This window comes from Pezoporus occidentalis, unplaced genomic scaffold (assembly GCF_034315485.1).
Source record: "Pezoporus occidentalis ecotype Australia unplaced genomic scaffold, CSIRO_AGI_Poc_V1 ctg4, whole genome shotgun sequence".
Lineage (NCBI taxonomy): Eukaryota > Metazoa > Chordata > Aves > Psittaciformes > Psittacidae > Pezoporus > Pezoporus occidentalis.
Genome location: NW_026915724.1, coordinates 29049491 through 29072811, shown reverse-complemented (window position 1 = coordinate 29072811; position 23321 = coordinate 29049491). Strand labels below are relative to the sequence as shown.

Below are 23321 nucleotides of genomic sequence, written 5' to 3'. Positions count from 1 at the left end.
AGTCTTTTATAAGTTGTTGATTTGCCAAAGTGAAAGAGAAATATTGAAGAGACTTGGCCAGTCCTGCATGTTCTCCTCAATGAAATTGAGCTTAAGCGCTTCCCCAGCTGGAATTTTCCTCCAGGATTGCAACTCTGCAGGACTGCTCTTCAGTGTCTGTTGTGGTTTCACCATGCTTCTTTTCCCCCACCCTTTGGTGGATCTCCCCTCTTCCTAAACTGGGGATCACATCCAGAATAATTCAATCCCTGTTTTTCATTATGGGAGACTTGCTATGGGTTCTTCGGGTAAGAACAGATGCCTGTGCATCTGTACAGCTTGGGCTGAAAGCACAATTTAATTATATGCAGGAAACAGGGAGCTGCAAAAACAAGGAATATTAAATACTGTCTAATAATGTCATCTGTGTGTATTCCTCCTTTTATATACCTTAGTGTAAATAAAAATTAATTCCACTGATACGGTGTCAAAATTAAGGCGTCAGGTTTTGTCTTCAGAAGCCTCTTGCTGAGGATGTGGAAGAGGCACTCTACAACACACAAAGTCTTCTGAGGACAGAGACGACTGATTGATGCTGTTGGAGGTAGATAATTTAGGGCTAATAAGGATAGAAGGGGTAAATCATTGGAGAATAAGGAGAAATGAAAAAATATAAGTAGGGAAGAAAATGGGATTTTACTGAAGAAAAATGACAGAAAAAAGACAGGAGAAGGATGACAACACATCACTTCAGGGAAAAAGAATCAAAAAAGTAGTGCCAATTTAATTATAAGAAGTTCTGGAGCCAAAGCTTCATTACACAAAGGCATTTTTCAAGCTTATATGAAGGTCTGCTTTTAACAAAAAAGACAAAATGTTGATTACCCATTGCATAAGTGTAGATAGGGACAACAGGACAGCTAGCTTAAGGGGGGGGGGGGGGGTTGCAATCACACACCCTTAAAGCTGAAAGATACCTATAGTGCTAAAGCCAATTAAAAACCATGGGGTGACTCCCACTAACTGCAGTGACCATTGGCTCCAGCACCTAATGAATTTGTCCAAAAGATACATTATTGCCTTATAAAGCATTTCTCAGTCAACTTAGTTGCTCACCAAAAGACAGCTCACAAAAACCAGTGTAGCCTGGTAGGAAGAGCTGACTCAATGCCAGATTTTAAAATAGCTTAGGAAGATATAGAGAGGAATGCTACATCAGCTACAAAGGTGGTGTTTATGGAAGGAGCTATGGAAACCCACTTCTGAGGCTTCTCAGAAACAGACAACTCCGCTTGAAGCAGGAGGCAGTGCCATGGCATTCCTTGTTTGTTATATTGGGTATTGATGCCTGTGTAGCAGTGATCCCTCAGAAACAGGCCTGGCCAACAAGAACCACTCAGATTCCTGGGGGATGCTTCTATGTAACAGTAGGAACATCATACATCGGGGGCACTGCCACTGCTCAGGCACCTGGACAGGATGCCACACACAGATTTCTTGCTCAGGTGTAACATATGGGAGTCACTCATCCTAATGGATAATAACCATGGTATAACTACGAGATATTTGTTGTAAGGAATGCAGCACCCGAGTTATGTACTCTTCCCTAAACAAATGCCATACAACCTTGGATGCCTGCAAATTAACAATACATTACCTAAAGAAAAGCTAATTACTTGCAAAGACTGATAGAAAATTGAATTACACTAATGGATTGTTTCGCAGCTTGTTCCATGTCTAGCCATTCATCATTTGCAAAGAAACTGCTAAGAACAGCTTCAAGGCAATAACTGAAAGTAATTAGGTTTTACAAAACTGATACTGAAAGGCATCCATGATCTTGCCAAATCCTCTTTCTTTTTTTTTTCTTTTTTTTTTTTCAGATTTGTATGTTTAGAAGAGAACTCAGGAAATGGATGTACCCACTTGTAACTGAGCTGTGAGCCATCACATGCGATAGCTGCATTTCACTGGATTTTTAAGCATGCAGTACACAGCCCTTGAGCCAAACGAACAAATCAAAGCAATAAAGAAAATTCAGATTTGCTTATGTGAATGGAGAAAATCAGCACAGATTCTCTTTGAAAGGTCTACTTACAGCTTGCAAAACCTTGAATGTGCAATATCGAAAGTGTCCACTTGGTGGTCACTTGTGCCTACAATAGGGATGCCGTTTTCCATCTCCAAGAGTCAGTTATTTGCTTTCCATTCCTCTTTTAGTAAGAGAGAGCACGCAGACCTCTGGGAACAACTGAGCTGCATTTTAAAATGTATGGCATAACAAGATGCAGGGTGTGGGCCATGGCTATCTTCAATTACTCTTGCCCATGAAACAAATTTAAAACCAACCTGGTGCAAATTCCTAAAATAAACTCACTTTACAGAGTCTGCAGCCATGAAGCTGGACTGATTCTAATCTCTATGACAACATGATAACTTTCCAGACAGTATCAGCCATAAAAACATCTTCTTAGTACACTGAAATATATAATCTAGCCATTGGACTAGAAAAGATGACACTTAATTTCTTTCTTTTTGAGTTACCACGTATCTCAATGATCACAGCCCTGTGAATTCCATGCGTATATTGTAAAATAATCTGCCTGCTTGAATGACCTTAGATCACTCACATAAATAACAGCACGATGCAAGAGGCCAGAGGGAATTAGCTTATTAGATGCTGTGAGTTTTTTTTTTTCCTTTTACATAACCTTAGTGCAACTTCAAAATATTCTGGAATTGCTTCAGACACACATAAAGGGAGGCTACAAAGTGGCGGAGTCAGTACTGGCATAATGAGATCACTTGGCCTGAACTTGGTGCAGAGAATAGAAACTGCATCTAGAAAGACTGGAAAAAGAATCGCAGCATTTTCCCTTCTTTGTCCTCCCTTTCACACGCTGTGGACAGACACGAAACATGCCACACAGCAGCAGATTCTGTTGGAAAGCATCCTCTAGGCTAGAAAACTTGTTCTCAGGTCACTAACTCCAATCCCAGGCAAAGATAATTCCACTTATAATTCCACTTGCAAACTGATTAAGTTTCATCTTACAGCTAATAAAGCTACTTTTCCCTGTTGGTGACTGGTAGCATGAGAAGACAAAGAATGGAGAAGAGAAGCAATAAGTGATGCTGTGTTTGGCATCATTTCTGATATGTGGACAGAAACTCCAGGATGTCTTTACATCTTGATTGCTTCATCCGATCTGAAGGTTTATAAGCATGACACAATCTGCCGCAGTCATTGCCAAGGTATCTCACTGGCTTCTTCAGGCAATACTGTTTCCAAAGGACAGGGAAAAGCTGGCATGAGGTTAATAAAGAGATTAATTGGAAGGGGATATATGAGAAGAATAGGATGATTTAAATTTACGGTGTGGAATCCATAAAGTGGTAAAAGGGAAGGAGAAAATAAAAATCTTTGGCTTTCATGGGCAGTTATGCCTAAGAAATATGTGCTGACAATAAAAAGCAAACAGAACAAATATATTACAATTTTTTTATTCTATATATATGTAGGAAAGCTTTTTCTATCTAAGTGCTTTCCCTGTTTAAATCAGTGAATTACTCTAGGCTTTTCCCTTGTCCACAAAGCTATACTCTCTACGTTATATTGTGCCATTTTTCTGCTTCTGTTTTGTAATGTGGCCCAATAAACTAGCTGCACAATGATGCAATAAAATTTTTGTGAGTAGTTTGCAACATATTCTTTTTGATTAATGGCATAAATGGGAAAATACATTTGGATTCCTCTGGTAGACTCAGTACTCTTCAGGGGAATTTTACTGCTTATAGTGCATGTTCCAGCCTACATTAAACCTTGTGATGTTCTTCAGTAACTCAGCTTTGCCACAGGAAATCAGAAATAAATATTTATGTTGAAATATATTTTCAAGGTAGATTTGAACGGCACTTGAAAGTTTACTGAACTTCTAGCAGGAAAATAAGAGAGTTGTGTGTGCCCTCTGAAAGATGAACTGAAACGTACCCTATTTCTGTAGACAACCGTGTGCTAATGACAGATGGTGATGAAATCAATCAAACAGAATAATAATTCCTAATGAACCAGTCTTATATTTCATTAACTTGAGTGCCAAGGTTCTTAATGACAGATTTATTTTCTTTCTCCTAAACTCTCATAAAGAATTAAGTAATCAGGAAAATAAGGACTAACAGCCTGACACAACTTGAGTCTTTGCAACAGAGTTTGTGTCTGAAGGCAGTGAGAAAGTAGGCTCAGCAGCTCCTCAGGCTGGACTCCTCATGGTTCTGGCTTGAGGAGCTGCTGAGCCCACATGTAGGTGGACAGTACAGGCAGACATCATTCCAGGCTCCTCAGCCTGGCCTTGCCAAGGCACCACATTCCTGCCTGCTGAAGCCTGTGGTTATTCCAGCTCTGAACTGTTACTGGTGATGAGTAATTTTGTGATGTGCCCAACACAGCCATGAAGAGGAGACCAGCTTGATGTTGTCATCGTGCTTGAAGCAGTAATTCAAATGCTTCAGCAATTTAACTGGGTAGGAACTAATGCAGGATTATTTTTATTGCCCTTGATATCACTTGCTTTAATTCAACTTCTACTAATTAATTTTCATCAAGCTTAATTCTCAGTTAAAATGAGAGCAAGAACATCGCTTCCTTTAGGAATACAAGAATGCAACGTGAAAGTCACATTTTAATATGTATAGGAAGCAAGGTTTCTATGATGCAGGTTTTTTTTCAAAGGAAAATTCCTATGGGACAGAGAGGCACTTAGATACATACTTCACAGAAGATGGACTAGAACTAATTCTGCTAGTCTGAAGAACCTTGGAATTTAGGGAAATCTGAAAATAGTTTTGATTTTTTCAGATAGCAACAGATTGTTATTAAAGGTTAAGTCCCCTGATCCTAAAGCACCTAGGCTTTTACCTTTCCCTGAACACATGCTTCCTGGGTTAATTCTTGATCTATTCTGAAGACGTGTATATATATGCAGGTACATCCGTAAGTGTAGGTGTACACACATACATTTACCAGGCTTGTCCAACTCTTCACTCCCACTAAAGTCAATGGGATATTTGAAAGGTCAGAGATTGAACAGCTAGATACAAAGTCTCTCTGCTGGCTGAATGCTGTATCAAAATCTTTGGGAAGACAGGACTGTATTCCATTCACATGCCTCCTGCAGTATTTACCATGAAAAGAAACCAGTAAGCAGTCTAGTGCGAGTGTCATGCAACTTGTATTTGCTTCATGTACTTCTGTTTTTTATTAATTAAAGCTGTTAAAAACTTTATTAAAACTAGACATGTTTAGTCTGTTTCTTTTTATTCCATAATTTTAAAGCAGCAGACCTGTATGTTAAGGGTAGAATTGCACTTGCCATGTGTAGCAGCTGTTCCCAAATCAAAGAGAAGGATGTCGGAGCTTTACATCCCCCCAAATCCAGTAAATTTTTGCTGGTATCTTAAGAAGAAATGAAAAGCACACTCAGAAACCTATGGGTTCTGCCTGCTGGGCTAACTACCCTGATACAGCTCCCAGGGAAGCAGCAGAAGCATACAGGACTGGATGAACAGGACTGCTCCTTTCAGCAAGTATTTCCTTTTAGATCACCTTATCTGCAAGACTGCATTGCATCCTTCAGGTGCAGACATCCAGCAGGACAGCTCTGCCTCCACCATCCCCAAGCTCCTGGCCCTGCAGCAGCCCTACTCGTGTGCCTGGAGGCATCCTTGGGGCTTTCTAACCCATCTGAAAATAATCTCTGCAAAGAACAGTTTTACAAGTCTTGGCCTGGCAGTGAGTTGAGAGGACTCACTGGGCAACAAGACATGTCTTTCACTGGGAGAAGGGACTGGAGGAGGCAGGCAGGCAAGACCAAGGAGAGAGCAGGGAAGTGATGGTGGAGGAGGAGGGAACATGCTTGTTCCTTTCAGTAACAATCAGAGAAGCTCAGCCACAACACCTAACCACATCTGAAGTCTCCATCTTTTGTTCCTAGCTCAAAGAAAGGAGCAATTAATATTTGTTTTCAGAACCATCATTAAAACAAATGATACATACACAGGACTTCACGGACATGAAATACTCATGCATAATATCCTTTGGGGAATGCTGGCATACAGAGAAGTCAAGATTCACATTTGAAAAAAAAACAAAGTATAAAATAGATACAGTTTTGGTAGTGTCTAAACTAGTACCCAGACATCTTAGGACCAAACTGTAGGAAGATATTCTGATGCTTGATTTTCCCCCACCAGCTTTGTCCTTTTTCCATGAGAAACACACCTGCATCCATCTCAGGATGGTTCCTGACATAGACATGACAGATCTGCAGTTTTACCTCCTAGGCAGCAGCCAGTGATGGTTGGCTGTGTTCAAATGTAGCTAGTACTCCTTGCAGATGAAAAGCTAAGCAACTGTCCCTCTTGCCCTTCCTCACTCCATGCCCTAGGAATTTCCAAATGAACATCCAAAACTGGTCAGAGATAGCCTCTGACAGTATTTTGTATCAGGCTGAGAAACGGGACTAAAAATTTTCAGTTCTTGGTTGCCCAGTCAGTCTTTCTGGCTTGCTACATTCCCAAAACCCAGCCTGTATCATCAGCGCCTTAGAGGAAGCTTCCTCTCAGTAAAAGGACCAGGAAATATATTAAAAATATAAATATTAGATATTAAAAGAATGGCCAAAGACAGTCCCTGCAGATGAAGAAATGCAATTGCAGAGAGAGAGAGAGAGCAAAATACACCAGTGATAGAAGATGTGGCTAGTGATAACAATTCTGCTTCTGAGACTTTTGGGAGATGAAAGTGGTTTTGCTCTTCTCACATCCCTTCCCTGCTGCCAGGCTCTGGAAAGCTGTAGGATTTTCAGCTGTATGTTTCATCTTTCCATTTTCTTTTCTGCCATAGTCTGCTATCTACTTGGAAGCTGTATTTCAAGCCCTGCTCTGCCATGTAGAGGGGGACTGCACAGACTATACGGAAGGTGTGCAGAGCAGCAAGTTTGCTGCATTCATGCTTTTCCCCCCGCTATTTTGAGAGGCAAAGTTGATCATGTCACTAGACACATCTTTATCTTTAACAGCATGTACAGGCAGATATTTTTCATTAATCTGGGTGTGATGGTACAGACCATAGATCCCTGAACCCAGCTCTTCAACAATGAGCTTTCCCTTTTGCATACTAAATTAATTCACTAAAATAATGTACACCCGAACAACTTACACTCTGTAAGAAGTCTACTGAACTATTCTGCAGTTCTCCAACTGTGCACTAGATTCTGCTATTCTTACTCATCTGGGTAAATAATTTACCTTCCATGTGCTTTCATTAACTGCAATTCATCTTCCTGCTATGAGGTTGCAAGTAGCTTGAGGTAACCACTAGTACACAGGAAAGAAGATTAATCTGGTCCTTTTTCATTGTAGCTGACCGTAAACCTGAATCAGACACCCTTACTGCATGGGGCTGTACTTTAAAATATGAATATGAATTTTCCTATTGAAAAATATGTGAGATGCCAAGTAGTATTCAAGGGAAAACAAAGTGAGTGTGGTGGTCTAAACAGAGGTGGTGAACATCCACACATGGACCGAGGAAAGGATACCATGATCTTATTGCCACACAGGAACAAACATCTGGGTTTTGACTCTGTAGAAACATTAAGTCGAATGTATTAAAGACTGTTGTGTGGAGCTGACCCCTCTACCGAGAGGGTCATACATAGCCATGGATACTCTCTCTTCCAGAGAGCCAGGAGGCAATTTATCTCCCCCAGCACTCTGGGACCCTGTATACCCTGCCCTGCTTTGGGAAAGTGTTGGAAGGGGCTGCTCCGCTGGCTTCCCCACCCCTGGCTGCGGAGGGAGCCGGGTCTTGGAGTGCCGGGCAGGAGCCAGCCTGCATCCCCGGGACCAAGGTGGCGGGGGAGGCTGTGGAAGCTGCTGGAGGGCCAAGGAGTTGCCCCTCCTTGGGGGCGCGTTAGTGAACGAACACCTGAAGCACTGCTCTGTCTTCCTCTTTCGGCAGCGGCAAGCGGATAAAACTGGAGAAGTTGCTCCAGAATAAACAAGTTGTTTTTCTCCCTCCCCCCATTTGACGGGAGGCGAAGCTTTCACCAGAAGGAACCGTCCGTCTCCAGGCTGCCTGTTTCCAAGGGTCGGGCAGCCGCCTGGATGGGGCGGGCAGGGTTCCCGCCGCCGCCTCCGTCACCCTTCAACCCCCCTTTTATTCTCGGGTGAGAAACTCGGCGGGGAAGGGAGGGGGAAGCGGGCAGGAGCCGACGGGAGGCTGCAGGGGCCGCTTGGCACCGGGAGAGCAGACAAAAGCCGGCGGAACTACGTGGCTTAAATTCAAAAGGGGCGCTCGGGGCTCCGTCAGGGCAGCACCGGCCCGGGGAGCTGCGCGGGAGCGGGTCCGGAGCGGGCGGCAGGAGATGGGCTCCGGCGAGGAGCGGGACACGAGTGCGGGGAGAGGAGCGCAGCCCCCCCGGGGCCGCAGCGGCTGAAGCGGCCGCGCAAGCCCAGCCCGGGCGCGACCATGAGGGGCATCCCGGGCTTGAAGCGGCTGCGGCTCAAAATCTGGCGGCGATGCACCCTGGTGCTCCTCCTCTTCTGGGCTGCCTGCTGGGTGGTGGTGAGCGCCCTGCTCTTCCTCCTCCACAGGAGCGTCTTCTCCGAGCGCTGCACGGACGAGAAGAGCCACCGGATCCTGGGGAGGCTGGTACGTGCCTCGGCGGGACGCGGGGCATCTCCGGGGGCTGCCCGGCCCGACAGGCTGAGGGACGGGGAATCCGTCGGGGCTGCGGTCAGCGGGGCGCTCCTGCCCGGCTCCGGCTGCCCGGGGGAACCGCAGCACCCGACGGGAGGAGCTGGAGGAGCGGCTGTGCAGTTGCCTCCCTACCGGCCTTCCCGGGGACAAGGCAGGTGCTGGCCACCGCGCGGTCCTGGCGTGCGGTGCGGGAGCGCTTCCCAAGCGCTTTGGAAAGGGCTGCTAGGCACCCCGCACGCTCCTAAGCGGGGAGGAAGCTTCCTCCGGGTTGTTTTTTATTGGGTTTTTGTGTTTATTTATCCGCAAAGGTGTTTGTACAGAAGTCACCTCTCAGAAATGCCACGCAGCATGTGACGCCTCCTTTGCGTCTGGCAGGGGCTGGCATTTAAGATGTAGGTATTAAAAATTTAAGAAAGGGTTTGTAAGTATTCATTAAAATCTCGAAAAAAAAAATAGAAGAAAAGAAAGGAAAAAAGACCAGATTTAGAATTGTGCAGGAAACACTTTGAAAAGTGGAGCAGTGTGGGTTTGACTTCTGAGTTTAATTTTGTTTCCTAATTAAGATATTTGTAGTGCCAGTGGTTAGGTGGGAAGGGAGTAATGCTGGTGAAAGTGACCTCATAGAGTCACAGAATGGTTTGAGTTGGAAAGGACCTTAAGATCATCTAGTTCCAATCCACCTGCCATCAGCAGGGATGCTGCCATGATGGGGCATCCACAGCTTCTCAGGATAAACTGTGCTAGTGCCTCACCACCCTCACATTGAAGAATTCCTTTCTTAAATCTAAATCTAATCTATATAATCTATTACTACCACAAGCAAAAACTGATTATACACTTCCCTAAAATTCTGTGTAATGAATTGAAGCTATAGACAGCAGTCCTGGCAGCGTGTTTTTAATGGCAGTGAGATGCAGTTTCTTTACTCCATCTCAAAGAGCAGCTGAGCTTGGAACTGCAGCTGAAGGAGTGAATCTTGCCAGCTCCTTTCATGGCTGGGAAGGGCACAGAGGTATGGAGGTGCACAGAGCCACCAAGCTCAGGGCACTTCAGGCCCTTGCCATCACACTCTCCAGCAAACAGATGCACAGAGACTTGCTGTTTTTCGGTTTGGAGAGCTTTAGGCAGTGCTTCAAAAGCCCTGGCAGGGATCAGGTTTACGCACAAGCTTGCAAAGTTGTCTCTGTCACTGTGTGACAGCTCAGTTTCAGGCCCTCCTTCCAGAGGAGGAGTAGCTGAGATTGCTGTGCTCATCTGTTTACATAGGTGAGTTTTCAACAGCATATTAAAGGTTTGCAAGCAAGTTTTTCCATATGATATTTGAAAGCGATTGTCCTTTTAGTGGAATGATCAGAAAATGAGCTCATCTTCAACAGCCCCAAAATAAGGATTTATACATCTTCAGAGTACAGCATGAGTTTTGCAGTTGTAGAAAGTGCAACTGATCTGTGAAACAAATTATTTGATAGCTTGAGTTTCATGCCTTTTATTAAGCAAAATTTGACTTGCAAGAGAAACTATTTTACTTGTCATCTGACATATTTTCAGCAGGAGATAAGATGACCTACTTTAAGCAAGTGAGTGAAAACTGCATGGTTGCACACACCTGCAAGTGGTATTTTGGAAGGTTTATTTCCTTGTTCTGAGCAAAATGTACATCTGTACAGCTGTGCACTACACTGGGAAGACCAAAGTAGCACTGGGCATTTTGCAGAGACGAACTTTAACTCTCCAAAAAAATTACTTACTCTTTCTTAACACCTGTCTCATCTTCATTCACACTGAGCACACTAAATCACAGCAATCAATTTCTGTTTTCTCCAGAGAAATAAATTAATTCTGATGCCTTCCAAAGCCTTGCTCAGTATTGCATTTACGTAAGAGAAGTACTTGATGACAAGGCAGGACTCAGCCTCAGGCCTGACTGATAGGGGTACAGTAAGTTATTTTAATTTCTATGAATCCTTAGCTGGGTTTACATTAACTTAAACTTTTATGCTGATTTAAGCCCTTTTTTTTTAACATATCTTGGTAAGTGTACTAAGGATATTTAAAATTATCTAGCCAAATTAAACTGAAAGAGATTATTAAGTCTAAAGCGTGCTTGTGTTTGCATTTCTGTGCAGTATAGCTGCTTTCCCATAAAGCTTTTGGCTTTGTATCACTTTCATATTTCAGTTTTAAAAATCTGGCACTTAGAGGCATTCAAAGGGTGCTCATTAGGTAGATGTAAAATTGCCTCATCGACAGAACTCAGAATGCAGTCGTTCAGACAGGGATAATAGTGTGGAGGACCCTTTCTGGAAGAGTTCTTTGGGGAACTGATTCTTTTTATCAGCAGTGATTGTGATGATATGAAATCTTGTATGGTGAAGCTTGCAGTTAGTGCAAAGGTTGGTAAATAATAAACAGACCATGTTTTCATAACAGGGTAGTCTGAATCACCTGGCTAAACTTTGTCAGTCCACCAAAATGTGTTTTTGTACAGTAAAACACAAGCTACTATACTGGGAAGCACAGGAGTACAGGCTATGCCAATAGGATGGAAGACTGTTGTAAAATTCTATGACTTTAGAAAGGACATAGGGGTCAAATAATTACTTCAACATGAACTACCAGTGCAGGCTGTGCCTAAAAGGCTAATATAATCTCAGAACGTCTCCAAAAAGAAGAAGCAGGAAAGAGCTGTTGGCTGCCTTTATAGCACTGGACAACAGCATTCAGTTCCGATGTCTGTCCTTCTAAGGCTGGAGGATGGGAAAAATGAAGAGAAGAAGCAGGGAGGGAATAAAACCACAGAAATCATCCAGGGGCTGCAGGAATAAGGATTATCGTGGGAGGGAGCTAAACTTACTTAGTGTATTATGCTTATGGCAAACATAAAACACTTGAAGTTGGAGCAATGAGGGGGAAAGCGAGGACTTGAAGGTGCAGTCAGTTTACAATGAACAGAAGGGTGAGGAGATTTTTAAAGCCACTGAGTGACTCACAACTCACTACATTTTGTGAGTGCAGAGGGACACCTTGAAAATTGTTCAGACTTCTTGCCTGTTTATTTAAGGAAGCCTTTTTGAAGTTCTTGCTTGTATTGGTCACCAGAAGAGAGCGTTACTTCTGGAAGGTTGATCTGTGTTTTGCCATTATGGAACCAGGAAATCTTTGATCGAGTCTCCTTTCACAGATCCCAGTTTGCAAAACACCGCATACATTCAGTGTAAGAACAATCCAATTCAGAGACTTGTTTGTTAGGTACTAGGTTAATAATCAAAGACTTATGGGCTCAAGTGGAACAGCAGACAAGTCCTAAACTGCAGCCAGGCTCAAAAATGACTCATCCCCTATGTCTGGGAAATGTGAGACTGTTTTCCACAACTATTTGCTTTTTTAATGTCATTCAGATTGATGTGATGGCAACATGAGAAAATAAGCTGTGTGTTCACATGTTTGACTACAGGTCTTCTGGGCACGCATTCTTCTAGATGCCAGGGGTCCATGCATGTGGGCCATCTAAGAATGAACCTGATGGACCACAGTAAAATTGTGCACAGGGGCAAGTGTTCACCCATGTGGATTCAATTACAGGACTAAGTCCTACATTCTCTTACTGTAGCAGAAGAAGAGTTAGGTTGTGATCTCAATAGGAGGGCACTGATTTTAAATGTGGTTGTACTTATGCTCCCAAGAAAACCCCCAAAATTTCTTCAGTTTGTAATTTTTCTAAAAGTTCCAGATAGTAATAACTGCTATCAGGGAAACTACATTTCCTCCTTAAAAGGGGAGCATAAGTTTGTGTTACATTCATAGGAATAGATTTTCAAAAGCAAGAAGATTCATATGCATAATCTGAAGTCTGTGGACAGCCCAGTAAGTCTGCTAGGCTACCCTGATGTGGATGTGCATGCAGATACATGTGTTTTACACATGTATATCACCCTGGACTCAGAATCAGGGCATTCACGGTAAAGACTGCTTACCTGGCTCTCCTTGCTGGAATTGAACGTTCTCATTTGGCCCATGAGATCATCAGAGTATAAATAAATTTTATGTCTGTCTGAACTGCCCTCAGTAAGCAGTTTTAGTCAATTTATCACCATTCCTGGATTTCAGACTTAATCCTCCACCCATTCCCCAGTGTCCTGTTTAAGGTTTGACTCTGAAGGCTGCCTAGCATCAGTACATACTCCTCTGGTGCACATCTCAGACACTGTCCTAAGTAAATGCATCATTTGTGTTTTGTCATCATGTTTCTTGTGTATATAACAGCAAGTCACACAAACAGGGTGGGACTCAGGCAGCCACTGCAAGTGCTCTACATGCACAGGGAGCTGGCAGCTGGTTTAAATGAAGGTTCAAATGCTAGAAAGCAATGAGGAAGGCTGACACTGTCAAGCTGCCTCCCAGATGTTTGGCTTTCTACACCACCACAGTCTATTCCTCTTCCAACAGGGACCTCTGCTCATCCCCTCTACTGGTTCACCCAAAGCAGTCCCTGCAGCTGCACTTCTGAATGCCCCTAGGAATATGTTGACTGCTAACACATTTGGAAATGATGATATGGAAATAATTATGGGTCAAGGGAAGGACTGGTGAGGGATTCCTTGCAGTTCTTGTGTGAATTTGCAGTGACCATTTAACTATCAAGCAGCAGTTCCTACGTTTCCACCAGCTGATTTTTTTTTTTTTTCAGTTAAAATAAGTATTTAAGCAATTAATATTAAAATGTCACTTTTGATAATTACATATAAGAACTAAAAAGTAATTTTTTTTCTACAGCATTTACATACTTAAAGATCCAGAAAGCTCTTGGTTCAAGAGGACTGAGCACAACCTCTGTGCTTTGTGGTAGTGCAGAGGAAGGTTCTTACAGCTTCATTCAGGGAAGCTTGAGTGCAAGGCTAAAATATGCAGGGCTGAGCGAGATCCCAGCAATCCAGTTACCCATGGATTTTCCTGTAGTTTAAGGAGGGGTGTCAAAGTTTTGTTGCCCTGAACCTCTCAGAAAAGTCCTGAATTACACTGGAAATTATCTCCTGTGCCTTAAAGTTTTACAGCCCAGAATCTCACATAGCACAGCCAAGTGTGTTCAAAGGTTGTTTCACTGAATTCATATGTGTCAAGAACTGTCCTTTACCATCCCAAGAATCCCTGTCTTGGAACAAAACCCCTGCTAGTAAAAGATCTCTATAGACTTCTGAAAAAACACCGAATCACTGGTGAGCACAGCAGTGGTTGTACGTGTGTTCTTGCAGTACAGCTGCAAGCCTCTCAAGCTTAGAACTGTTTCTGACCATTTGCCTTTCTCCTGTGTGGTCCATGGGCATATGGTCCTTCTATGAATATTCTGCTCTTTCTCTCCAGTGTCTTGACTACAGCAGTGGAGCCCTGACTGGTGACCTCTGTGAGGACCTGTGTGTGGCACAGAATCTTGTGTATAAACACTGCCTTTACTATGACAGAGGTAAGAAGGTCATCCAAGCTGACTGGAGAGGCCAGCCCATCATCCTGAAGTCCAAGAAGGAAATCTTCTCCAGCTACCAGCATCTCAGCATGCTAGAAGAAGTGGAAACAGAAGATATTCCTGAAACAGAGCTTCTGCTGATGGTAGCCTTGGAGGTCAAAAACGTCCTGGGGCTAGAACTGTCTAACAATACCATGGAGCCCCTGTGGACAAGGAAGAAGGGACCAAACTGGAAAGCACAGGTGGCCAGCATGTGGTCCTTGCTCCAGCAGGAAGAATATATCTACTTCAGTTTGCTGCAGGACTTCAGCAAACACGTGCTACGAATTATTGGCTCCTGTGGACACTTCTATGCTGTGGAGTATCTCACAGCTGGACATGCCTGGCACAAAACTCTTTTTCCCTTGGAAAATGTGGTTAGTCCCACCTTTGCTGGCCGCAGAAGCAGGGTGAGAGCCATCGTTGACATTGCACTCAGCTTTCTGGACATGGTGCAACATTTTGATAATGATTTCTCCCACCCACTTCACCTGTGTGACATCAAACCAGAAAACTTCGCTATCAGGCATGATCTCACGGTGAGTTGGGTCTCTGGGGTGGTGCTGCAGCAGGGTGAGGTCAAATTCCAGTGTAAATGACACTAGAAATGTAAAAATGACGCTTCTCATGCAGCTTTTGGCCAAGGTTTTGCAAAGCCAATGCATTTACAAGCAACAAGGGAGATTCTCTGCTGCTTCTCCTCTTTGTAGTTTGTGAGGCCACATTTCTGAGCACTAAATCCTGCTGCTTGTTTTGAGAACAGCTTGCTCAGTTCTGGTTTGTTTCACCTCCTCAAAGGTAGCGGTACTGACAGGGTCCCTTGGGTGTGGTGAGGGATACCTCCTGAAGGCAAGGAGATCTCAAAAGCTGTAAATGAAGATGTAATTTGAATCATAGCAACTATTTCTGGTAGTGAGTGGTGCTGAAAGGAGAAACTGAATTTGAAAGTTAAGGCTGAATTCTCTGTCCTGACACAAGAGGAACTCCCCCATCCAAATCCACCTGCTTGTGCTTAGTGTTCAGCTTATCTGGTATAGAAATGATTCAAGGACAGTGACCTGAAACTCGCTGGCACCGTTATTCTTTGACTTCTCAGCTGTAAGTCAGACCTGAATAGCGATGCATGTTTTCCAAGTAGTGATGAGGCTCAGCACCACATTGCTGCAGGTATCTTGCATTCACACGGCAGACAGAAATTCCACCGGTTTCGGTGCAAGTTGTGTGTAGGGACTGGGGGCACTGTGCAGTGAGTGTGTATTAGAACTTAGCCTCACAATTTGCAGTGACATCAGCGGAGTTTCTGAGCTCTGATTGAATGCTATTTTCAGTACTCACAGAGTGTTAATATAACATCATCTTCAGAGTACTAGACAAACATTGCTTAAACATACAGCCATTAGGAGCAATTAGAGTGCTTTTCTTTCACCTTTCTCTTCCCACCCATTGTTTATTCAGGTGCAATACAGCAGCAGAAAGAGGAATGTGAGGAGCTACAGCAAGAAACTGCAAGTGTACCAGTACTTAGGCAGAGTAGGGTACAGCGGGGGTTTCTCAAGGCAGGCTCTGCCCATCTTTTTCAGTTAAGCAGGACTGTGACTACATGTGGCTGACCACACACCAGAGCATCTGTTTTACAGCCTGCTTATAGGAAAAGAGGCTTCATTTAGGAAAAGAGGCTTCATTTAGGAAAAGAGAAAGATATTGGAAGACTCTTTCCTTATAGTATATTATGGACGGTTTCCTTATCTTATGAACTCTTTCTTTTTGGTAAGGCTTGCTTCTCCAGGATCTTCCTGTGAGTTCTGGGTCCAAAGAGACAGCAGTCACCTTCTGGTATAGGAAAATGTTCTAATTCAGTGCTTTAGGAGAACTAATTAAAGAAAAATGTGAGTTGCTGCTCACACATGGCTCTCCCAGTTGTACATTACTTACAGCTTGTTGGTATCACCCATTATCACCCCACTGGACTGGGAGACAAGAGATACACACAGTCAGGATGGTACAGAGAGACCTTCTGATCGGTGAAGGAAGGAGAGTGAGAAGCAGAAGCTCTAGATGATTTTATCAACCAGTTCCAGAATGGGGACACAGCAAAGCAGTCTGTTTTTTTTGTCACATACATTTGTTTCAAGCAATTTTTTCACTTTCTTGTGCCTTATATAGGGTAATAACAAACACCCATAATAATACTACTATTCCTCATCCTAGTAATAAGACTGCTAATGCTCAAAGAAATGTGCCTGGGGAGTGCAATAGTTTTTCTTTGAGGATTGTTCTGAAATGGAGGGGATAAGCCTCCAGCCCTCACTCCAGCCTTTACATGCTGTTATTGTAGCACGAAGGGGAGAGATCACTGCCTGGTAGATCATCCAGGAGAATTTTAAACTGCTATGCAGCTACAGAGCTAGGAAGAGGTCTGGGTGAATACAGTGCTCTATTAGAAAGATTACAGCACCTTAAACATGACTTTAAATCAGTTGGGTCCTTCCTGCATTTCCTCATCTACTTTCACCATCAATTACAATCATAACAAACCCCACCAAAACGTAGCTGGTTATAGGTAGAATGTCATCCAAATCTATCTTTGCAGGGTCTGGCTGCATGCCCACACATTTTTGTAACAGATGAACTTCAGTGGAAACACTGAACCCTTTGGCAGCAGCACTTTTGGGAATCAGGGCTGGGTTTCCTAGAGGAGTAATCAATCAGGCTGTCAAAAGCACTTGGTGCTGGCAGAAACTACACCTGGAGATGATGCAGCAACCCTAGGACTGGAGAAACCTTCCAAAGAAGTGAAAAGCAAGACTGCAGAGAACTTAAGGAAGTAAAGAAGAAAAGAAGAAATTGCCTGTCCAAACATGTAAAATTCCTTAGGCTATGTCATTATCAAGCTCTCCAAGAAGCTTAAAAATACTTTTTAAAGCTATGCCTCATCTGTTTTTCCACAGGGAGAAAAGAGTAGAATAAAATGAAGATTAAACTGTGTTCTTTCTTTTGCCTGTGGAAGGTTTATTTGGCCTTCTACCAGTCCAGACGTTTTTTGTTCCTGTGGTTGATCCAGATGCTTCAGCCACACAGTTCAGCTTCCCCTGTTACATGGGAGGTTGAATCCTAAAAATGAGACTACCCTTTTAGCCCAAGTAACTCTGCTTTGCCCAGGTCTCAGACATTTCCCCCCATGAAGATGTGTGTCCGCTGTTGCAAAGGAACATCTCTGCCCCTGATTGTCAAGTGTTAAGTGCAGCTCTGAACCAACACTGGTTGCTGCATCCATCCACTGCACTGAAGGCAGGCTGTGTTCACTGTGGTCACCCACAGCTTGTCTCACACTAAGCAGCTGCTATCCCATTACTGGCTTCCTCTCTTTCCATATTTATTGCTGTGATTTTTTTTAGAGGAGGTATTCATGAGTGGAGTGGCACTTGGCAGAAACTGAGGCTACAGCCCTTTGCTCCCAGAGTGGGAGCAACCTCGCATGGGCAGCAGCCCTGCAGATCCCTCTGTGCTGTGTATTCACTGTTTAGCAAGCCTTATGTCGGGGTGAGAAAAGTGGTTGATCCCTTCAGTCCTTGTTTTTTCTGCGGAGACCAACTGCTGGCTGGGCTCTATTTCTGGACAACCAGAACAAGAACCGTGCACAATGAATGAGTCAAACCATAGAAAAAGGACAGGGCAAAGCAGCCCCAACTTTCAACAACCTTGGGGATCTCTTTCTACAGCTGAACAGGCTCAAACCCACTAAAGGCAATGGCAGGTTTGCAGGAGTTGTATGAGATGCAGGTAATTCTGTGCATCCCACTGCTCTTCTCCATAGTGGTAAAGTCAAGGGTTTAGTTGGAATGGTGGATTATGAAATGATACCATCTGGCCTGTGGATAATTTTGCACCATCATATAATTAAAATGTTGAGGTGCCATCTGCATACGCTGCAACAAGAAGTAAATTAATGTTCAAGTTGGAAGTCCCAACACAGTTGACCTCAGGGTTGCATATTGGCCACAAATAATTTTCCCTTTCCTGGTGTCATAAGCATTGGCTGGTTTTGCTTAAAAAGTAGTATTTATGAGACTAACACAGCCCAGTTAAGCAAAATAAAGCCCATTCACTGTGATTCCAGTTCCCCACTGGCAGATGTTCTCAGCACAGCATTTCCAAAAGCAAGCAGCAAGGAATGCTTGCTCAGCCTTGTCCCACAAGTCTGATGGGTTGTTCTGATCCACAGGTGGTGGCCATTGATGTGGATATGGCCTTTTTTGAACCCAAAATGAGGGACATCCTCGAACAGAACTGCACGGGAGATGAAGACTGTAATTTTTTTGATTGCTTTTCAAAGTGCAATCTGAGAATCAGAAAATGTGGAGCACAGAGAGCCAATAACAACTTGCAAGTGAGTAGACACAGCTGCTTTATGAATCCATTTCTTTTAAAGTCACATTGACTATAAAATGTGTGGTACGTACCAGGAGACTGTGAGATGAATATAGTCATGTTTTTAAACATGGCCACCTAAGTGCCAGTCCTGCTCAGAAATCCCATCTTGGGGCACAAACCAGATCTTTATACTCACTAGTGTTTATTTGCTTTGGGTTTGTGTAGCTGGTAGCCCAATGCCTCAGAGAGGGGAGTGAAGGAAATAGTGGAAGGGGATTAGTATTTCTGTCTCCACTAATGGTGAAGTCAGAGCTGCTCAGGTGTAAGCAGTGCCTGTAATTCTCCACAATACAGATGTAGCAGGTGGATGTAGTGGGAAGGTGAATCCATGGGGTCCTTGGCCCAGGGTGAGGTGTGTAATAGCTCACTCAGGTTGTGCTGGTGTAAGGCTATGGCACAGCAGAGGGGCTGGGGGACCATAGCTTGGTGGCTTTTTGCCTACTTCTTCTACACCCTCACCACTGGTCATGCAGAAATGTGAGAGCAGTCTGAGAAGAAGAGCAATTCCTCATCCTTTGTGGATGCTCCTTTTCTATACCTTCCTGTCTGAATGGCTGGAGGCATTCTGGATCCAGCCGACATTTTCTACAGTACATTAGCTGTAGCTCCTGAAAAACAACAATCTGCTGTTTCTCCTTCCCGCAGGTAATTTGTGACAAAATATTCCGTCGCTGGTTTTCCCCAGGTCTCCGAGGGCCATTGGTTTCCCTCCCCCTGCAGCTGCAGCTGCAGAAAGCTGTGCAGGAGTGTGCTGAGCCAGGGCACGTGGATGCTGCTGGGCACCAGAGGACTCTGAAATCTCTCTCCGAGCTATACCATCTGCTTCGGGTCTCTCAGCAAGAACTACAAAGAGCAGAATAGACACAGAAGGCAGAACTGCAAAGGCCACATCGCAGCCACTGCTAAGGAACACTGTGTATGAGGCAGCCTGTGTTTTCTTTTTCCTTTCTTCCATCCCTCCTACCTATTGTATTGCATTTACAACACAGATTGTTTTTCTCCTATGCAAATGAAATTCATGGCTGCAGGTGCAGCATGTCTTGTTAATACCTTTTCAAGTGTGAAATTGTTTTATATTACCTGGATTCTGTTCTTGCTTATTTTCCTGAGCTAACCTTGGCCCTCTCCATCAGCATTCAGCACATTGCTTGCTTACCAAAAGCTGTAGTCACTGCTCAGATAACATCTATCTGAGTGTGGTGCTCAGAGTAAGGATGAATTTACAGAAGAAAAGTATAAGTGCAGTAAAACTAATATCAATAATTAAAATAGTGGGTGGTTGGGTGTGGATAAGTGCATGCATCGTGTTGGTTTTAATTTCTCAGTAGAATGGGTGGGTGTTTTTTAGGTAGGGATGGAGTGCTCAGAGTAAGAAACTGGCTCAAACAGAGAAATGTATTGTCACACAAGTCAAGAGTTGCTTTTGTACAAAGCAGTCTTTTCTGATGTCCCCAGGTGCATTTTTTCTGGTGTGTTGTATTACCTTTTCCATAGCTACCCTGCTGGGGAGAAATTATATAACTGTACTTAGGACTTTTCAAGAGCAAAATACCCTTGCTGAATTCCCATGTGGGTACTCATTTTCTGCAGTGGAGAGGTATGAATAATGCCCCTGAATTTTCCCATGTGAACAAGCCCTCAGGCACTTGTACATCAGAGCGCTTGATAAGAAGCACTCCTTTGCCAGAGAGCTGAATTACCCAGGAATGCCAACAATCTGTCCTTTGCACTGAACAGAACAATATCCAGACCAGGAGGTTTCTTACACAGTATTTTTTTAACACTCTAAAGGAAAAAATTATGCAACAATTCATTATCTTGCAATAAGTTACATAAATAAAGATCCCTTGATTAACTTTAAGATATTAAATTTGCCTTTCAAGTGTGAGTAGCTGTGGCTGGAGAATCTTAACACATAGGTTTAGATATTGCATGTGTTCAGGACCAGTGCTGTTCAATATATTCATGAGCTGGTTACTGCATGAAGACATTAAAAACCCCACAAAAAGAAACCCAACAGGCTATGACAGCCCTCAGCTCAGAAGGACTTTCCAGTGTTAACAGTGACAATACTGGTTTGTGGATGTGAGACACATAACAACACCTGGCCTTTTTTTGTCTTTGTATCCCTCAGTCTTATGACAGTATTGAAGCCTGTGAGCACTCATTGCACACAAACTTGTGATCAGAAAAACGTGATCTGCTTAGCAGACCTTGGCACGCACTTACCCAAAACTAGCTCAAATGTTCACACACTTTTTCTATTTCTTGCAATAAACTACCATAATTTAAAAAAACATGCAAGCCCTCAGGAAACTCATGGCAAGGGCAAGGGCAGCTGCCTTGCCTGGAGCTGTTGAAGATAAGCTGCTGCTTGCTTCAGTAATATATTATTCAGATTTAGATTTAGATTTGGATTAGATACAAGGAAGTTCTTTATTGTGAGGGTGGTGACACATTGGCACAAGTTGCCCAGAGAAGTTGTGGATGCTCCATCCCTGGCAGTTTTGGGGCTTTGAGCAACCTGGTCTAGTGGAAGGCATCCCTGTCCATTGCAGAGGGTTGGAACTAAATGATCTTTAAGGTCTCTTCCAATCCAAACTATTCTGTGACTCTGTGACAGATAAAGCATCAGGTAGAGAGAAGATGAGGAATTAGAGATGAAGGAGAAATAGGAAGACATAGGTTAAAAATATGGCCTGCTTTGTGAAAACATGGTTTATCATATAAGATTGGATAAGCTGGCATTTAGTGAGAGGAAGAAGAGACTGAAGAGAAGCATGTTAACACTCTTCAGAAACAGAAAGGCTGACAAAAAGAGAATAGGAAATAACTGCCCCATCCATATTCTTTGTAGGTATGAGGAGCAATGAGCTTTAGCTGTAGCAAGGAGAAACTCAGGCTAGACATTTGTTACAGGGTTTTTAATAGTAACAGTGGAGATATGGCACAGATCATTTGGGAAAACTTCAGTCTTCATAAGCTGTGATTTTTAACTACAGGCAAGAGCGAGTGCCTCTCAGGAATGACGTACATGCAGCTTCATCTATGATCCTGCCTTGAGGTAGCCTTTCATCTCCAAGTCCTGTGATCCTGTTATTACCAGCTTATGTCTGTGCTCTTGTGACTCCCTCACAATTAAATCTATCCTTCTGAGACAGGGGAAAGGTAAGCCTCCTTTACCTTATATGAGCAAATCCGTGGGGTTCCCTGAGAAGGGAAGGCACAGAGATCAACTGTGGAAATGATGCTACAGAGCCTGGTGGTGTGATCAGGGTTTGTGTGTTCCCCACATGACCGCCCTGCTGAAAGCACTGATCCTTGCTGGTTCAGGAGTGATGCAGTATATATGCCAAACACCCCTTGGAACCTGAAGATCTTACGCATTGTCATTGTCCTGTTTCCCTGGTTCCATTAATTCTTTCCTCCTTCCCAAGCCCGGAGGGTACAGAGAAGTGTACACTCTGCCATGGCAGGGCTCTCCTTCCCGTTCTCAGGTTTGCATTTCAAACAGGCTGAGTTTTTGTCGGATGCAATGTTTCAGTTTTAAACCAGGTTGAAAAAAGCACAGCAAAATGAAACCTGGTGGCAGCCAGACGCTGGTGGAATGTCACCCTGTTCAGAAGGCCCTTCCTCTTGGCAGGATTTAGGAAGGGAATCTGCCTTTGACAGATTTCTCCAAGCCCCGCAGGACCTGCCTGCAGCCATGTCCACCTGGCAGAGACGTCCTTCCCCTGCACCACACACATTCCCAGGTCATTAGGTTTTACTTCTTCTTTTCAGGATACAGAGAATAATCCTCAGGAACCTCTGAAGAGCAACACTAATGGGTCATTTGTACTTGGCTGGGATGAGAGATTGCGTACCACTGATGCAGCCAGCTCTGACTGGCTTTGGTACACATTCATTAGCAAGTGGAAAGACAAGAGTCTGACAGGCTGTGTGAATGCAGTGCTTGATTGTTCACTGCCCCCCATGTGCCTTGTAAAGTCATTCAAACCTGAGAAAAAGGAGAGAAGAATACTACCAGTGAAGGAAATTAAATATTTCTATTTATTTGGCAGGGTACCAATGACCAAACCAGGAATAAAACAGTAGCTGTGGCTTTACTTCCTTGGGATAGAAAGAAAAGAAGATGGAGATGTGTTTAGTTGCCATTGACCTTAAGGAGACAAGTGTAAACCGCAATCACTTGAGCCTGTATTATTTTACATCCACATTTTTTGTGTAAATACCTCCATAGGTGTTTTTTAAAGTGGCCTGGTGCTCCCTTCCCACAAAGACCTTTTCATACTGCCTTGGCAGCACTGCCCACCAAAATTAGCCCTGGCACAGTGATAAATGCCGCTGGCACGTACTTCAGAGGACACGGCCAGGTCAGATGGGTACTGAATGAGAGTCCAGTGTGCTGTTGAACCTGGGCTGTTGGCACCATTTGTTGCAATGCAGCAGCCAGCAATGATAGCTGGGGAATTCTCCAGAGAAGCATTCCTGGTCTGTGTTCAGAAAATGAATCATGTACTACAAGAGTATTGGTTTGCTGTTTATTGTTTGGGGTTTTTTAACACCCAAACTCCCCATTTAAAATTCTTCTGCATCAGTTTGAAAATGGCTAAAATTGTCAGTTCCGACAGTTTCTGTATGGAAAAATTG

At 43.6% G+C, this 23321-nt stretch overlaps 1 protein-coding gene across 2 annotated transcripts; it reads left to right on the top strand.

Annotated features, from left to right (window-relative positions):
- The first annotated feature begins 7899 nt into the window (after positions 1-7899).
- Positions 7900-20529, top strand: DIPK1C (divergent protein kinase domain 1C). 2 transcript variants are annotated; one of them, XM_062633106.1, is made up of 5 exons: positions 7900-8207; positions 8635-8692; positions 14099-14776; positions 18460-18624; positions 19314-20529. In XM_062633106.1, the coding sequence occupies exons 1-5, from the start codon at positions 8146-8148 to the stop codon at positions 19527-19529; spliced, it is 1179 nt and encodes a 392-aa protein (XP_062489090.1). In that variant the 5' UTR covers positions 7900-8145; the 3' UTR covers positions 19530-20529. The 2 variants fall into 2 exon arrangements, with proteins under 2 accessions (XP_062489090.1, XP_062489089.1); XM_062633105.1 differs by lacking the exon at positions 7900-8207 and having other exon boundaries at positions 8246-8692.
- Positions 20530-23321: the final 2792 nt, after the last annotated feature.